The sequence below is a fragment of the Sander vitreus genome, chromosome 17, assembly GCF_031162955.1.
Source record: "Sander vitreus isolate 19-12246 chromosome 17, sanVit1, whole genome shotgun sequence".
In the NCBI taxonomy this organism is placed as follows: domain Eukaryota; kingdom Metazoa; phylum Chordata; class Actinopteri; order Perciformes; family Percidae; genus Sander; species Sander vitreus.
In genome coordinates, this window is record NC_135871.1 from 26009065 (window position 1) to 26028442 (window position 19378).

Consider the following 19378-nt stretch of genomic DNA (forward strand, 5'->3'; position numbering starts at 1 on the left):
GTCCAGTACAACCGCGATTTTTACCCTTAAAATTGTCGTATTTTTGAACCAGTCTCAACCACAGCTTTGGAAACAGTAGTGGGTATTACTGCTTTGTTTGAATAATTATACACAGGTTGTTATTTTATTATCAATCCTGACACTAATGTAATTAATGTTAATCATCTAAATTACATCCCACGTTTCCCTAATCCAGGGGACTGTAGGCCTATAACTAATCCCAAATAGCCTATGTAGCCTATATAAATGGTGTATTTGTTTTCCCTAACAGAGAAGATGTCAGTCTGAAAGATAGAGCTTTTCTTACATGGTCTTTGTTTAGTTCTCTTCCAGGCTGCAGTACGTAGTGCAACCAACCGGGGACGTTCTTGCTTCACCACAGTCAGACTGCAGAAACGAAGGTTGGTGTGATATACACCGGCCTACATGAATAACGTCCACCAAGCGCAAACACATACATTACTGCCATTACAAAATATGATCAGAGATGTTTACAATACAGAGAGTACAAGCACGGTACACAATTAATAATACAATATACAGTTTGAATTATATTCAAAGGAAATATAGCCTACTTTGCACACTGGCAATATGCACTGTTGTCAAGTTTAAAAGGCTATCACAAAATATAGCCTGATCAACCAAATATATGCACAACATGGACTTGATGCCAGGTCTGAATTTCCCACAGTGGAGCAAAACAAGTAAAGTATCTCTCAGTTAACTTTTGCTGCTGTCTCAAATTACAGACATGCAGACCATCCAACGCTTTTCGTTTATGAGTGAATATTTTGACTTTTGTTGGCTTCTCAGCTATGTGGAGGATCTCCAGCATGTGATATATTCCATTTTGCCCCGTTGTGCCTTTCCTGCACATTTTACCGTGTCTCGACCGGAAGCCACCAATTAATGGCTCGGCGCTCATTTCCACTTATCCCACACACACACACACAAACACACACACACGCGCGCGCGCAAACGCACGCACACAGGATTCCTTTCACCTTAAACTGAGCCCTGCGCTGTGCGTAATCAATGCGTAAAATGCGCATACAAGTCACACGACTGCATAAGATCCTCAGACTGGCTAATAAAACGTACAGAAAGGCTGATAGTCTATGCGAAATGCTACAGTGTCTACCATGTTTAAAGCCCTTTTAGGCTGCTCTCTGTCTTGGCTAAAGACAGAGAGCCGTTAAAACAAACTGTCGCTCTAATGACTAAACGTTACGGATCACCGTTTATCCGCAGAATAATTCAGTGAACATTATTAATCCTCATGGGGGAGATCTTCACGTGTATCACGTACCAGATATTTATCTTGACTCACCTCAAGTGGCTTGACGCTCCGTTAAATTACGAGTGTATAACAAAGATCGTCTATGTTACAGATGATCGCTCTATTGACGTTTAACAATGTACACATGCATTGATATAATAGCAGTAAAATGAGCTTCTTTATGCATAGCTGTTTGATTCTTTGTTTGAAGATGAAAATTATGAATTATCGTCTTTCATTCATAAAACATGTTCTGTGTGTGTGTGTGTGTGTGTGTGTGTGTGTGTGTGTGTGTGTGTGTGTGTGTGTGAGAATAACCGTTTGAAACATGTTTTTTTTTAAAAGTATTTTATCAAAACATTTCCACATATAAAATTCTTACACAAAGAGTTGTTCTCAAAGAGTTCTTTTTTTTTCCAAAGATGAACACGTACAAAAGAACAGATGCTTGCTACAAAGAATACAATGCTTCTTCTAAATAATAATACAAAATAAGTACTGGCGTAGGCTATAATAGAAATCAATAGCATATTAAACTGGAATCAAAGAGAGAACATATTCTTTGAACATGCAACAATATGCTGTTTCAGAGAGGCTATTTCAAACCTCTCGGTGCTAAATCAAACAACAAACGTTTCAGAAAGTTATGTCCGTTTAAACCCTGTAACCCTGAGAAAATACGTTGGATTTACAGTCAGCGTCGTGCATTAAAAACCTGTACCTCCAATTTGGCTGTTTTTGAAATCTTTATTTATCTATTTCCCCGTGTGTAAAAAAAATGTACAACTTTCCCCTTAATTAGAGAAAAATTCCTCACCTTTTGGAGATGGAAAAAAAATCTGCACGATATGGCTACTTATCCTAAATGCGTATAGTTTTTGGATGCTCCTCTATGTACAAAATAAAAGCTAAAACGTCAACAAGTCAGCCGCCGAGCAATTCGTCGTGTCTGGTCTTCTGTTTATTCTTTTGCCCCGTTAAGCGCCAGTTTGTGGACACAACATTTTGGTAATGTGCATATTCATAAGTTAGGCTAATTTAATTTTTAGGTAGCTATTATAAAACCCTGTATAAAGTTTACCCTGTAGAAATAAAACCCTGTTTTTTTTGTTTTTTTCTCCAAAAGACACAATCCGCCCATCCAACTAGGCATGCTCCCTTAATATCCGATGTCTAAATGTGAAACAATTACCTAATTTCCCAGAATTACCTAATTTTCCCATTTTACAGAAATAATTATAAACACTTCAAAGTTAAAATATAAGGCAAAATACATTAACGAATGTTAAAGCCTTATTTAGGGCTATAGATGGATAGCCTGTAATTTCAAAGCAGTTTAGAATTGTTTCAGTCACCCTGGATCAGTTTAGCACCATCAGATTTGGAGAAGGTGCCAACATGGCTGCCTCTGACGGCCAAACTCTTGCTTCTGTTTTCAGACAGTTATCGCCGCCTCCACGTTACTATCGCTGCTGCTGCTGCTGCTGCTGCTGCTGCTGCTGCTGTTGTTGTTGTTATTGTTGTCCGTTGCCTTCTTGTTTTTGCTCCTTCCTTTGGTGTTCGGCAGCTTGTTGTCTTTCTTCCAGCGCATGCGTCGGTTCTGGAACCACACCTTCACCTGCCGCTCGGATAGGCAGAGCGTGTGGGCCACCTCGACCCGGCGGCGGCGCGTGAGGTAGCGGCTAAAATGGAACTCCTTCTCGAGCTCCAGAACCTGCTGGCGTGTGTAGGCCGTCCGTAGTCGCTTTGGCTCCGGGCCCACGTGGTTCGGATTAACTGTTAAAAAAAAAGAAGAAAAAAAAATTACATTCAGCCTATGCTTTTGATTTCGATTGACTCGTTTTATTTTCAATTATTAAGCTAATTAGTATTATTCTAGTATTATTCTATATATTATAGAGGTTGATCTTATAGTAGCCTATAAATGAAACTGAATTAGCCTGCAGACTTGCATTTTAAAATTGTAATGAAACATGATTGCAGTTATTATTATTTGGTCATTTTTAGTGCTAGTGGTGTCTTCATTTGTGGTTGACCGGGAAGAGGTCGAAGAAACGATTTTTACTTTACTTACAGATTGTTGTTTAACCGCAGCGTTGCACACCAGAGACAAACAATTTCACACACACACACACACACACACACACACACACACACACACACACATACACACGCGCGCGCACACACACACACACACACACACACACACACACACACACACACAATGGCAGGGCCATAAAACTTTATAGGGGTTGTAATTCTCCCTGACTCTAACTGAGATCATAAATAACTCGACAACAAAAACGATGCTCACAAATGGACACAACACTGGAAAGAGAAAGAAAGAAAGAAAGAAAGAAAGAAAGAAAGAAAGAAAGAAAGAAAGAAGTGAGAATAGCCTAAGAGCAGACAAGAAAACGTAAACATGGGAATCAGACAAACTGAAATGATGCAGAAATGAAATTGAGAGAGTGTGAATTCGAGATGAGATTTTGATCTTTCTATCTCACCATGAGCGATGTGCACTTTCTTCATCCACGGGTAGACAACAATAGGCGGCTTGTCTTTTCCCTGGCAGGCCGTTTTCCTCTGCACCTGAGCGGGCTTTGCACAGGTCATCCAGGCCTGGCACTGCAGGTCACCGACGGAGAACCTCGACTCCTTACCGGTGGCATTCGTCTCTCTGTATCCGGGGAAGGGAGTACCTTGGTGCTGCGAGTGGTCCTCTCCATCCTCCCGGTGGTGGCCCTGCAAAGAGTGATAGTCGGTTTGTTGTGGTGTGTATGGAGGCGGAGGGGGCTGCACGGGCTGATAGCCCCTTCCATAACTACCACTGTCCTGGGGGTTGTTGTAATACCCCCCTTGGTCACTAAAATTACTGTAATCTTCTTCACAAGGCGGGAACTGCGGCTCAGCATATTTACAGCTCACCACGTAGGACTCCATGATTGATTTATAGCGAGGCTGGTAGGAGAATACTAATTTTTCTTTCTCTCCCCTCTCTCTGTCTCTTTTTCCCCCTCTGGCATCAAGCCATCCTGCGGCTGTCAAATAGACGGACGGCCGCGCGGGCCACGTGACCCTGCGGCCAGCCAATGAGAGAGGACACTTGGGGTTGTTTATGTCAGACGTAATGGGATAATTTGAAGGAAAAAGACTGTTCATTATAGGACTAATGAAGTTTTGCTGGCGGGGAAAAATGGTTAAGAATAGATGTTTGTGCACTGGAAGAATAACGTTATCTGCCATGAGATAGGCCTAATGATCACTCAAATGTATTTGATAGATTATTCTCTATCTATCTATCTATCTATCTATCTATCCATCCATCTATCTATCTATCTATCTATCTATCATATCTATCTATCTATCTATCTATCTATCTATCTATCTAATTATCTATCATATCTATCTATCTATCTATCCATCCATCTATCTATCTATCTATCTATCTATCTATCTATCTATCTATCTATCTTTTTATCTATCTAATCTATCTAGCCTATCTAATCGTGTTTCTTTATCTGCCAGGCACTCCCCACCCCCTCCCACACACAGCACCTATTGAAAACGCACAGACTGTAGATTTATGACTTTTAGCTGACTGACTTTTACCCCCACACAGATGGCCGGAGCTGAAAAATTAATCTCGCCCATATTGAGGGACAGCGGGGCCATATTTGGCCTTGTGGCGAGTCAAAGGACGGACAACAAAACATGGCCGGTCAGAAAGGTCTCCAATAAAAGAATGAGATAAAAGGTTCCCAGACAGTGACTAGTAGTTGGCTTTGTTAGGCCGGGGTCAGCCCGAGGTGTCCCGTTCACCACCACGTACTCGGCTTTTAAATGCATTGCTTGGCTTAAAAAATGATGCGAAAGTCAGCCGAACGAGAGAGTAATGCGACAGGGCTGAAAAATGAAAGCGAATTAAGCTGAATCCAAAAACCAAAAACGTGAAAGAGATAAGTGAGAATATGCTAAATTTAGGCCATCCCACTGAGACAAAGTTAAATGAGGGTGTTTTGTATTCTGTGCGCACCCCGTGCGTAAATAGGCTATCTGGTCTTTCTCTAAAATGAAATCGTTTATGCTGAATCACAACCACCAGGGTTTAAAAAAATAAACTTTGCAGTGAAGAGTAGACCATAAAACCGTTTTATAGCCTTCAGGATTTCATGAGGATTTCTGATTTGGCTGCAGCTGCACTCTAAGGATGATGAAGCTCTGATGCGCAGCCAACACCTCTTAATAAGCCCTGCGACGTATTACTTCTGCCTAATATGTAATAAAAGAGAGGAGGAAGAAAATGTTTTTGCTTGGCTGAGGCATTAAAGGAGCTCATGCGGAGGGTGTAAATGGTTTGAAGATTTTGGCATGGCCGACAGCGTACAGTACAATTTAACTCAAGATTATCTGGGCTTAATCTAGCTAATCTAATGAGTCATTTGTTCCGAAAAGCTCATAATGAATCACATAAAATGACTGATATGCTACCAGATTGGCGATGAAGTGGCTAAATCTCACTTATATGTCAAGAAAAATGTCCTTCTGTTTCATAGGCACAAAGCCTTTTAACATTACAACCTAGGTTATGAGTGAGTCCCTTGCTCCTCCTTCCTAACTTCCACTGAGACGCAACTGAGCAAAGCACCATTTGCAATGCTGCAATGGGAAGTGTCAGTGCACATTAACTGCTTGCAGGGGCGATTCTAGGTTCAGACCTTTAGGGGGGCTCAGCCCCTAATGAGAACGTGACGGATTCAGTGCCTTGCAAAAGTGTTCGCACCCCCATGCTAAATCAGTAATTTCAGCTACTGAACAACAACGTCAGCTAACGTTATTTGACACTATGATGGAACTAAACCTGACACTTTATAAGTCACAGTAATAACGACCAATTCGACACAATGTTCTAACATTCAGCAATTTTTGTTGCTTACGTTTCAATTCAGGTTCTAATCTGCGCCATGAAATGACCAACTTCTTCTCTGGGGACTACCAACGTTAAACTTCACAACCGCACTCCTGCTCTCCCTCTGACAGATCAGATAGAGACTCAGCCAGAGGCGGGAGTCTGGCACAACCACCTCCGATTGGCCAACACCACGTTTCTGTTAACCCTTTCCTTGACTGGGTTACAGGTGCGTAGCATCGGCGACAGCGACACAGGATATTAAACCTGTTTCAAGCCCTTTGAACCTGTAATTGTTTGTCCTCTGTCACTAAATGACACGTTCACAAACTCTAACTTGAAGCACTAAAATTGATTTTAAAAAAGAAAAGAGAAAAAAAATTGTTTATTATTATTTGTGATTGCTTGTATTAGAAAAAAAAAATACTTTTTTCATTTCACAGGAGGATTTTCAGCCACTTAGTGTATATTATTTAAAGCTTCATTATCAGACATATGGCAGCAAGATAAAGCAACTGTGAGCTGTCAGTGACAACAATTGGGAAACAGACAGGCAAATGCCAAAAAGAATTAAGTTATTTATTGTAAAAAATAAAAATAAACTGAAAGGTAACTTTGGATTTTAGGTGTGTTAGTGTCATCAGTCGTGTAAATGTGGATGTGTGTGTCTAGTGAAAAATGAAACAAAGAGTGACTAAATACTTAGCTACACCCATTTATACATACATCATTGAGGCAGCAAGCCATGTTGTTTACTTTTTTCTGTGTTCAAGCTTTGTGCTGCGACCTAATCGATTTCTTAATCAAGACTCAACTGAGCGAACATTAATGCTACCAGGGAATTAGATCCAGTGGTGTAATCACATCGTAGCCTTTGTAAACCTGGCATGTGCAAACCATCGCACTCAATGTGATGATCAGTTTGGATGCAAATAGCAAAGGATGACATGACCGTACTTCCCCATCACCTCATTGGAGTTACTTGATGCTTAGACAACTGTCACAGCCTCTGGGAAGGTGTGAATTAGAGTGTGAAAGAGAGCAGGACCACAAAAGCAAAAGCACCGTTAACAGTCGTCAGTTTTTCATTTCTCTTCCTTTGATTTTGATAGATGGTTAGTCATCACCCATAGACTCCCCTAGAACCCAATCTGTGACTGAGGCAGCTCCACACACATTCGGTTCTACAGGGTATGTATAGGCGAAGGTTCACTTCACAGCTGGCTGCTGATGACTTCTTTTTGTTGCTGACAGAGATTTACACTCACATGTTCCCACAGAGATTTCTGTAGTTGTATTTGCCGTGACTCATCATTCAACGCGTCCCTTCATTTTTACGATGTGCATGTTTTCACTGTTGCACATGATGTGTCAGTGTCATTGTATAATTTATTGAAACCATTAATGGGGCTTGTAGCATGTAGCTTTTTGACATCAATAACTCCTTAAGGTACACCACATTAATTCTGATACATAAGTGCAATTACTGTAAGGAAGAAAGTCCGTTATGTAGAGGACTGGCAGCCTCAATAGTCAATGCATTCTCATGAATAGGTTCGTATGGTATATGTTTGAAAAGTTATGCACAAAAATTCGTATGATATCCTATGAAATAGGTGACCGTCACGTCACGTGACGACCGGTCACATGACAGTTGAGTTTACAGTTACATTTAGCCGAGAAAAGGTTACTGTGAGCAGGGTATGGGTTACTGTGAGCTGCCGGTCGTTTCAGAGGCCGATGCAGTTAAGTTTAGCTGAGATAAAAGTTACAGTCATGCAGTGACGACGGTTAAGTTTAGCCACCAAAACGACTAGTTAACATTAGAAACAAAATATTGTGGGTAGTATACTCCCGGGACATGAACCCACGTTTCCTGGGTGAACGTCTTGTGTTTTCCCCGGGACACAAAATCCGCTCCGCCTGCTTGAAAACGCAGTGTTTTATGACCCAACCATCCACACCGACCTCCTCCCTACGCGGACCACAGCAGTCTTATACATCAAACAGTTACTGTGGTGCATGCAGTGATAAATACGTGGAATAAATACAAATTACAGTGCATTGCTTTTCGTAGCGATATGTACCAGTGATTCATGAGAACCGCCTGCAACAGTGCACTGTGGACGAGGCGGACATTGGGTTGCGATACGTGCATGAAATCAGTCTTGTAGCTCAGTGGAAGAGAGATTTACAGAACTAAATTAGCAGGAGAAATGGCTGCTCTTCCACTGGAAAGGAAGCTAAAGGTTTATTGTAATGGCACATGGTGTAACAAGTGAAATGCCAATGAAAGAATAAGGTATTTACCTTTGATAAACACCAGTGGATAAGTTTGTCCCAGCCACAGTCTCACGTCTTTGTAATTATAGAGAGGTATCAGATACACTTTGATGTTCGAACACCACTAAACTGTGCTTTATTATGCAAATGCACAATACTATTTATTAATTTACAAGTGCAACACATCACATAGTCGTACGGACAAATATTCCGCAGGAAATTATGTATTCTGTTTTTATATCTATTCATAGAGCTCTATCTATTACCCTGTTTGAATCTGTTTTTAAAAGGAGCCATGCTTGTAATTTCGTTCATGCTTTAGATTTCTGTGTTTTGCTGAATGACAGTATCTTGAACATTCCATCATAATACATCATTCAGTTCAGCACTGCAAGAGCATTTCTAAGTATGTGTGACCTTGGTGGTATCTAAGCACCTATAGCTCTTTCATTGAGGTATACTGGATTGGAAGAAGTGACGTGAATATTAATAGACCTGTAAAAACTGTGGAAATGAATGATTTGCTTCCATAGAAGAGAAACATGCATTAAAATACAGTGTGTTACTGATCTCCTCATTTTGTTTGAACAAGCCTTGTATGTATTTCGTTTTTTAATTTTCAACATTTGAAAAACAACCAGGAAAACAGTCAAGGCCACGGCAGTTGGTAAATCCACCTTTTTCACGACTTCACAAGCCGCCTCGGTTTTGAGGACAGAATAATTGGTCGCCTGCCAAAGTTGGTCAACAAGCCACCAGCTTGTTTACACGCTAGCAGCCGCAGTGCAAACGTGTCCAGCATTGAGGTGGTGGCTAATGGCGATTTACGAACTTGGCCTGGACCTCAGATTGGACTAAAATAAAAAACGACAATCTTTGGAAGAACATGCCCTGAGGGCATGTCTAAATTTCTCATTATATGCAGCTGAAATACATTTATGATGGTCCCCAGCCCCTATATATGTTTTATAATCAACATCTGTCATCTGCTGGCCACTGGAAGCACCAAAAGCTCTATATATCCAAGGATGATTGAGTTTAAATTAGGCAATCTGCAATGAAAGGCACATTCACCAACATGACTGATATCACAGACATATTTGGTGTTGTTATCGTTGTTCTTGTCTCTTTGTACGCTGTTTATCTTTGGTAAATATTCAATTAAGGGTAAAAATATAAACATTATGTATTGATCTTTATCCCACTTTGTACATATCAATGCCCAGGCTCAACGGCAACATCATCATCTATTCCTTATGTCTTTATTCACGCATGGTAATATATTATTAGAAGTATCACTGACATTTACTTGCATTTACTTCTCAAAATGAGGTGCTGAGCGTATGTATTTACTGTATGTTTTGGTCTCAATGCCACAGAGATTGTCTGTTTCCAGTTCTTGCCTTGGGCATTTTTCTGTGCTCTGGCAGGGACTCATTTGTGCTGTTTACATTTACTAAATTCCCATGGCTGTTTGAGTGAGGGGCTGGTAAAAAATCTGGCCTGAACCATTTGTTGCTAATGCAAAAAGCTTGGGTTGCATGAAACGAGAAGATCAGCAAAACGTATAACGTAAAGCAAGATCGGTTTCATATTAAACCATAGGAAAAGTAAACACAAAAGATTTTTTTTTTTGAAAACAAAACGTTGGTTCTTAACATTTTTTTTGAAATGATGAGTTCAGAGCACCTAGTTGCAGATAAAAGTACAAATGGTTTCAAAAAAAAATCTATTCAGTTTAGAACTATTAATCCATGAAAAAAGGACTTTGACCTAAAACTTTCATTTTTCACAATGATTCCAGCCCAAGCTCTCCTGCTGAATAGGGGTTTGAATACTGGAATCATTAGCTTACACCTTTTGAATGGCGTTCCCTAGCTCTGAACTTTGGCGGACTCCTTTAAGAGGCAACAACAACAACGGAGTGATGTTTCGGTTTTTGAAAGCGCATTCTTCTTTAAGAATGTAGCCTAGCTGCCATCAGGTCGCGAGAGGGTCAGAAGCGTTGACCGCTGGTTCACCGTTTCATTAGTCCTCGCGCTGGACAGGGCCATGCAGGCAGGGGCTCGCGCTAGCTGGGGACCATCCAGAGTTCACGCGGCCTGCGGGAGTCGCGAGCCCATTGTTTCACTGGTCTCTCTCTCTCTCTCTCTCTCTCCCTCTCGATGGATTATTGTTGTGCAAAGGCAGTTGGAAATTGAAGGGTTAAAGTGTGAGAAATATATATCAAAACATTGTCCACGCATTTCATTTTAACAGATGGGATGATCAGAAATTACATTTTTAAAGATTTTTTTTTCTGCTACATTTATAATTAATCCTGTAGTGTAGCCTGTAGCTGCCGTTTAATTATCCATTTTCAATGATTGGTAACGTATTGATTAACGTGAGCTTGTAGCCTAGGCTGTAAACTGGTAGTTTAGGAAAAATGGTTCTCTATTCACGTATGTTAGCCTATAGCCGAATATGCTGTCTTTCTGTGTATTACAGCATTTCTGTAGGCCTGAATTTTTACTTTATAGATTTTTTTTTTTTTAAATGTCTAATGTTGCATACAGACCACAGTTCTGATTCCAACGGGTCATATAGCCTAGCTGAGGCCTAACCACAAACGGCTCAGTCTAAAGCAGATTATCACACAAACTTGCCTTTTAGACAATTTCTTGTATATATTCCAACTATATTCGCCTCTCATTCTGAGTTGGGTCTGTGATATAAAGCCATTCAGATGTGGCTTTTCTTTCTTGGGGTCGTTTCACTTTTTCATCTTAGACAGGCTGACCGCCGGCTCACCCCTCCGCCCCCGGCCCGCTGCCGGGTCAAAGCCGAGCTGAGAGCAGCTTTAACCCGGTTTAGACATTAACTGCGACCTCCAGCCCTGGTGGGAACACATGCACCGTCTCGGACTGACCAGCCAACAAGTAGTTGCCGCACATTATGACTGTAAATTAAGACACAACACACACACACACACACACACACACACACACGCTGACCGCATTGTGTTAAGACTCAAGATTTCAGAATTTTAGAATGTGTTATGCCAATCTGTGGGAATCGTCGTTTCTTTACGCACAAGTGAATTGTGATTACAATTTAATCATATACATTTAATGGCTCTGAAATTAAAAGGAATTAGCCAAATAACATAACTGCAAATGATAATCCGAATGTGTTTCATACACTAATATAGGCCTACATTTAGAAATCATAAAATGAATATAATCGATTTAGGAAGTAGTCTTAAATTAGACGTTGAATTATTTATTTATTAGGCCTAATTTCCAACACATTGTGGACTACATTGCACAAATTATATAAGCTAGATAACTACAAATACCAAAAGCAGTAGCATATGTTATGAAGAAAAAGTCTGGACTGTCTGTATCACAGAGCCTGCTGAAGGCTGCTGAATATTATATTACTAAATACAATTGGTTACCGTTTTCTGCCATAATAATACATTAAATAAAATTGGTTGTGTAAAGTAAAATACAAATCTTTCAACCTTCAGTCTACAGAACATGTAGCTGTTTGTGTACAATCTATAAGATCACATTAGCCTGTATACTAATGTAACTGTATACTACAAAAGTATTCTACAGTCCTGAACGTTATTTAGTTAAATGTTGTTTCAAAGATTAATGTCACTGTGTTTTTTGCCTGTCTCGCGCTCATGGAACCATGTCCCCCAAAATGTTCTCCATATAAACTGCTGGTGTAGAGTTTTCTTTTCGCTCCTGTTTTTATGAGGCTTGGTGTGAGCAGAGATAGTCGTAAAATGTTAACATCTTAAAGTGCCATAACTCAAGCTGTGTTTACATACACACACAAACACCAATGCGAGCAGAATAAGAAATTATTTTTTGTTGCACCGCCTTCAGTCTAACGGCTGGTTACATATTGCTGAAGTTGCTCAAACCTCCAAACATCCAGCCTGCAGACATAAACAACATCTAAAATGGGCTTTCTGATACAATATCGTCAAAGCTTCGTTTCAATGGCGATTAGTAACCATTCAGTCTTATTTACAATCATCTTTATTATTAGTCTTTGTTGTCCCTAAATGGGAGATCATGATGTCAAAATCCTAAACCTGATAATCCTCCACATATGGAATAAGGTTTTGCCGCAACAGAAAGTAAAGGATGTGCTGCCCACTCAAGAACACACATGCTGCGGAAATTGTGCGCACACACACACACACACACACACACACACACACACACACACACACACACACACACACACACACACACACACACACACGCTGTTTAATGCTCAGGTCTTCCTACAAAATGTGTTAAAAGACAGACCTCTGTTGACTTAAAAAAATATATAATAATAATTAAAAAAAACAATATATATATATATATGTGTGTGTGTGTGTGTGTGTGTGTGTGTGTGTGTGTGTGTGTGTTTAAACAAATAGGATCACACGGACCTGATATATTTAGTAGCCTATACATCAGTTTTCTTCACTGTGAGGGCACACAGCAATATTAAACATATGATCCTGAACAGTCCTTAAAAAAAAGGGAAATCTTGAAAGTTTTTTTGTTGTTGTTATATTTAAATATTTTAGAACGCGTTTGAAAACGGAATGATGGACCTCAGGTGTGGATATTTAAGCATCTTAAAATAGCACTAAAATGATGTAATACCCCACGCTTCCCTGAGAGTCGTATCTTGTATATAGTTGTTTTGATGTAGCAGCATCATTTGAAATTATCATTTGACTTTAAAAGCTCAAGATTACAAATTAATTAAAACAGCATCAACAAAATATCTCATGTGAACCAATGTCAGGTCTTACCACTGAAACACGTCTTGAATTACACCCAAACGAGGCCTTGAAAGAGATCGAATATGATGTCCGAATGTCCGAGAGAATATGAGTACCCTTTCTGCCCGAACTATCATCTCTGGAGTGAGTTAATTAGATTATGTGTTGACTACAGGTGAATCTTTGGAACCCCCTCACTCACTCGGGCCTTTGGGGGCTCCCTGGACCACAGCTTTAATTCGGGGAACACCCCCCGCCCCCCCCCCCCCCCCCCAACCACCACCACCTCCATCCTCCATCTGCCCCCTGCCCCATACAGTCATAACTTCTATGCCAAATATGAAAACAAAACCCCACTTACTTGTTCTGTTCTAATCTCGCGCTAAAACACGACGTTCGTTTCTGCAAAATCCCGTCGGAGCGCATCGAAGCTGATTATTGGAACCGTCTCCGTAGTTTCTCTCTGCGACACAAAGAGCATTCTGTTGATTTCGGACAAATATCGGCTACCAATCCCATCTGGCCGCCTGTCGGCTATTCTCTCTGAGTTATATTTTGGGGCTTGTCAAACCGCCGGCAATAAAACACACTTTATTACCGTCACGTGCTCAGCTTCTTTTTTTTTTCTTTTCTTTTTTTTGCTGCTCCCACGCGGGTTCATAAATTATTAGGCCCTGCACAGAGAGCCTCTTTATTCGATAATGGCGCTTAAAAAAACCCCGCTTTAATCTCTGGGGTTTTGTTGTGCTGTTGGAGATAAAGCAATACTAGGTTGTGTGGTCTTTTGAACTTGCAGAGAGTGGTTTGAGTATTTTCAATGTATTTGTTTCCTCTTTCCAATTCTATTTTTAGCCTATTTCTGAATACGGGTTCTTTTCTCTCTTTTTTTTTTTTAAGATACCAAAGAAAATAACTGTTCTTTGTGTTTCTGGTGTTTAAAATCGAATTATTTCCCTTCTTTGATGTAATTGGGGCTTTTGTTGCTATAATACTGGAAGGCAACCCATGTTCCTTGAAGAAATAGTGTTGGACATTTGTGAATGGTGTAAAAATCCGTGCGTACATATTATATTTCGTGTGCGTAAAACCGAGAGTCTGCATGCTGTCACCTGGTTGAGACCCCCACTGCAGTCCTTTCCTCCAAAACAAGCAGACACTAAACGCTGTTTGCATTTTTCCGGATGTTCCTGGAATGCTGTTTGGAGCATTTGTTTCCTGCTTTGATTTCCGTAAATGGGGAGCAATAAAGCCATAAACTGGCTCTGTGAAAACACTCCGCGGGTCTGTGTGTGTGGTTTTGTGTCCTCAGCACCTCTGCGGCTGCTCAAGTGTCAAAACAATACATTAAACCAAAAGTCACATATAAATATCTTTAAAAAAAAAAAAAATACACCTGCTTGAAATTAGACCTACTTAATGATAAGGTAAAAATAAAAGGCACGGTAGCCTAATAATAATAATAATAATAACAATAATGCCAAACTAAATTGGAAAAGCCATCTGTCTGGAAAATAACATAACGCACATTTCATTAACGCACATGTCTATAGGCTGTCTAATCATGTGCAGCGAAAAAAAGCATTCAAATCATTTAATATCTTTTCCAAATCGGTTTTTTATTTATTTATTTAATTATTTTGTTAGGCTATATATTTATTCGTGTCGTTTTCAGTAAACTTTTTGAAAAATATCCCCAAAACGTTCAGCAACCGTGGCCTGTAACACTGGATTACATTATTAATAATGCACAGGTTACGACACAGTGCACAAGATGTTGAGTGATTGAAGAAGTGCAGTGCAAAATAATCCGTTTACTTTAATTGACAAAGTGTCAGCGCCGTTTTTAGACCACAGCCCACTTGAATCCCTGATTTATAGCGCCTCGGCTTGGCGTCCTGCCTAATAACGCTTCCTAGCAGCTGTAGCGTAAATGAAATCGCGTCCAGGCCAAGCAAAAATGTCCCGGGACAGCAGAGATACATTCAAGGTAACTGGGAGAAGAGAATGCTCATGACATCCAGGTTGAATGAACCGGAGGGTGAGGGGGACATGGTGACGTTATCGCCGAGTGTGAACACTGAATACTGATGCTGTTGGAGCAAACAAAACAGCCCTGAATCTGTAGCGCCATCTAGTGTTTAAAAGACACAGCAGCAGCGCCAGCTCCGGCCTGTGGGAAGCCAAGGAAGGCTGCTGCAGCATCAGATCTAAAGACGTTTGTAGGAATACTACTTATTAAGATTTTAGTGATGGATAATAAGGATGATGTAGCAGCATTAGTACGAGGAGCTTTCAGCAGGTATTCGTCTGATTGATCCATAGTTTTTGGTTTCATTTTTTTTCATGAAGATCTGCATTCATGATGCATGTTTATACTGTAATCATAAAGTTAATGTAACAAATTAAGAGAAGTGTGCAGCTTTAATGGAGGTTTGTGCCTTTTGTTTCCTTTGCCAGCATGTGCCACTGCACTGTGTATCATCTCTTTCTTCACTGTTACCTCCCTCTGGTGGCTCATTATAATAATAGCACTTTTGGCAACAATTTTAAATAGGATACAAGTACTGGACGTCCATCAACAGTTTAACCAAAGCCACACACAAAAAAAATGGTACTATGTGACACAACATATCTTAAACAGCTACATTTGTTATAATCTTAGTGTTTAATTCAATAGAAAATGACTTGACTATATGTTAAACATATGTATTTCTATATGCTACAAAAGTCATTACCAATTAGAATCATTGTTGACTAAAACATTAAATAGCTTTTGGTTATTGTTTGCTCGTATCCTTTTTTTGTTACCTGCATCAACTGCTTCACTTCAGATAAAGTGCTCCAGCTGCGTGAGTTCTGGAAAAAAAAAAGAAGAAAGAAGAAGTGAAATGTCCGTGGACAAACATCAAAGACAAGCCGTGACAGAAAGGCCCCTTTACTGAAAACGATCACTATCATGATCTGGTTTGTTCAGGAAAAAACAGTGAAATCAGGCTCTCAGGACAAACCTGCAGGTTGTTTTCTTCTTTGTAAATGTGCGGCTGCATATGAAGTCTTTGCACCATCCTGCGGGGACAGAGAGACGGGCATTTTGTTTGTAATTTACTGACACACAAATGCATCTATCTCTATGTAGGTTTGTGTCTTTCTGTCTCTTTCTCAGGCTTTGTCTGTCTTATGTCTTTCTGTCTGTCTCTGGGTTTAAAATAAGGTTTGTCTCATTCTCTGCGTCACTGTCTCCTTTTGTCTCTTTCTTTTGTTTCTTTCTCTCACACACATTGGCCCATAAACACACACACACACACACACACACACACACACTCCCTGCTGCATTGCAGTAGGTTGTAAATACTGAGTGCCAGCTGAGCTTGACTGAGCAGCACCAGTGAAATACTGTCTTTGTTTCTCTCTATCTCTCACTTCCCGCCTGCTGCCCTCATGAGAAAAAAAAAAGAAATGTCAAATTCAAGAAAGTAGAGAAAATACTGTCTCTTTGTCTCTCTGACACTTAGGCTGCCCTCATAAAAAAGAATGTCAATGAAAGCAAAAACACAGGGGAAAGGGTTCTTTCAGTCTTGTTCTGTCCATCTGTCTGAGTACGTTTTTTTATGGAGGAGGAAAGAGAAATTCAGTTTCTTTCACAGAGGCCTATGTGATTTCTTATAAAACAAGTATCAAGAAAGATAGCCAGACAAAGAGGAGATGCTAAAATGTAAAAGGAAGACATTTTCTTTCAGATTATCTGTTTAGTCAGAGGGCAGATGATCATTTGTGACACCTAAAAGCCCATTTTTTTAAAGCTTTTTTTGTTTGAAAATAAAAACAAAATACTAGTTGTCCTTTTTGTTTTCCAGCTGAAGGACACACATAACGCCACTTTGTGTGATAAACAATATGGATTCAAACACCTGCATCTATGAATATAGCCAAAAACATGTGCATGTGCATTTTACATGATATTGCTTAAGTGTGTCTTATGACCACATTGAGGACTGCTACTCAGGACTGCACTTTCCTCGTAGCATCATCCTTAAACAATTTGTAATCTAGATATATCCTTCTTGTATATATTTCAACACAGTGAAGTATCTGTTGGTTTGTACACAGACATATACACCCTTAACTGTAGATATAACATTTTCTGCATCAGGAATGGTGATTGTAACCAAATGAATCCTAAAGGATGGTGTTGTTCCCTCCTGTATTCTCTTGTATCCCTTTCCAGTAGCAGTATGACTTGGCTGGAGCATTTGGAAATACAGGAACCATTAAACAGGAGTCCTATCTCTAAATATGCAATCTAGTCATATAAGAATTATGTTCATATGCATCAGATGTGCTATTGAAAAAGACATTTTGCGGGTCCCAGAGTGCAGACACATAGGGTCTAGTGTATAATTTGTTACTACAAATTCAGATATTGTGTAATATTTTAAAAGCCTGCTTATACTTATGAAAGTATATATTATGCAACATGCAATTAAAGTCTCTTGAGCCATAGACATTAATAATAAGCAGCAGGAGAGCATAATTACTGTATTAGATCGCCACACCTCCACACACATGCATCTAGTTGAGCAATGATTGGACATCTATTCGTTTTCACACCACAACTGTATTTTTAATGTCAAAGCTCAGTGTTGGTACCTGATGTGAGCAGCCTGCTGGACTCCATTTTCCTCTGCAGCATCCTGAGATCAACACAACAAAGTAGGAAACGAATTAAAACCTCAGAGAAAATAAAAACGAAATTTCAGTCAGAAATGAGTTGGGACAAGTTTGGGAGACAAGACAGTCGACACAGGAGAAGAAAACATGCAAAATAAATCTAGGCTACATACGCATCTTTTTCCGCCTGTGAACAGCCAGTTTCTTCCTTTCGGTATTAAACGTCATTTAATATCGGATGTGTTTAGGGGCATTTGTTCGGCACGTTTTAACATTAAAACGTAACATTTAACGAATAAATTAGACAAATCTGGTTATAAATATTGCAGAAAGATACAAAATACAATGTAGAGAGAAACCGTCCATGGAGGCGCGCGGGTGCCAAGAAGCAGCTCTGGGCTACCGAGAGCGCGCGGGGTAAAGGGAGGCTGTCCCTGAGGGTACGCACTGCACGCGCACACATGACCGTTAACGGGCCAATGGCGCGCCGGTGTCGGCTCGTAAAATGGTTTTATGATCTGTGTGTGTAAATCGTGCAAGCAGAAAGTGGAATTTGTGGCAGCTGGAAGCTGAAGCAGCAAGAGAAAGCTGCATCTTAAAATAAACACACACACACGTATAGGCTACATACAGAAACCCGGACTACACACACACACACACACACACACACACACAAACCCTTGTGAATCCGGCCTAAACACCTCCAGTCATTTTTTTTTTTTTTTTAGGCCTCTGATGATCCAGTGTTGCAATACTGTTTGGTTTCCATTAAGTGGCTATTTTGTGGACAACAACAAAAAATCATCGGAATTCTAGCTGAAATGTACAAAAATAAATGTCATTTGTGCGTGATATTTAGCCTGAAAACTCTTACAATAAAGGAAATCAAAACCTTACCGCCTTAACCAAAATAGCTTCATTCCGTAAATGTTGTAGGCTAATCCTTTGATACAAACCGGTATTAATGCTCTGTTTTTTTATGCCGCATAGGCTAAGTTTTTCTTTGACATGTTACCTCTGGCATAGCTAATAAACAGCATACATTACTCTCACCTCTCCAGCTTTCTGCTTTATCATCTGTACGAAAGAGGTCAGAAATTCCTCCATATTTTTCCTCAACAGGGTAAAAGAATATCCCCTTACATATCTACACTACATTCTTTCTGCAAGATACAGGGAGATGGCTGCCATAACAGAAACTGCTGCAGTATGACAGTTCACGGTCTTAATCCTTTTCATTTAACTGTTGGCAGACCTAAACCCTTGAGTGCATTTTAATGGCCACAAGCCTACCAGCCACTTGAATAAAGTTAGTTATCAGAGTAGAAACTCTAAATCAACACACAATCCTAATCAACACTTGGAATAAAAAAACATTGATTTAGTCATTATGTTCCAAATGGTATTTGGCACTATCTTCTAGAAATGAAAGTAGCTGCCATAAAACACT

At 40.0% G+C, this 19378-nt stretch overlaps 1 protein-coding gene across 2 annotated transcripts; it reads right to left on the reverse strand.

Annotated features, from left to right (window-relative positions):
• Window positions 1-1631: 1631 nt before the first annotated feature.
• LOC144532444 (homeobox protein Hox-D4b-like) lies at window positions 1632-18306 on the reverse strand. Of its 2 annotated transcripts, XM_078273205.1 has the most exons (6): window positions 18102-18306; window positions 17908-17951; window positions 16269-16326; window positions 16069-16116; window positions 3790-4027; window positions 1632-3055 (listed from the first exon to the last, which is right to left on the reverse strand). In XM_078273205.1, exons 3-6 carry the CDS (start codon window positions 16323-16325, stop codon window positions 2715-2717), a joined length of 684 nt encoding a protein of 227 aa, XP_078129331.1. In that variant the 5' UTR covers window position 16326; window positions 17908-17951; window positions 18102-18306; the 3' UTR covers window positions 1632-2714. The 2 variants fall into 2 exon arrangements, with proteins under 2 accessions (XP_078129331.1, XP_078129330.1); XM_078273204.1 differs by lacking the exons at window positions 16069-16116; window positions 16269-16326; window positions 17908-17951; window positions 18102-18306 and having other exon boundaries at window positions 3790-4493.
• Between the last annotated feature and the right edge of the window lie 1072 nt (window positions 18307-19378).

Coding starts and splice junctions, on each gene's coding strand:
- LOC144532444 (XM_078273204.1), bottom strand. CDS start 4,444: ATGAACAGTCTTTTTCCTTCAAATTATCCCATTACGTCTGACATAAAC. Junction 3,056..3,789: donor GAAAGTGCACATCGCTCATG/GTGAGATAGAAA, acceptor TTTTTTTAACAG/TTAATCCGAACCACGTGGGC.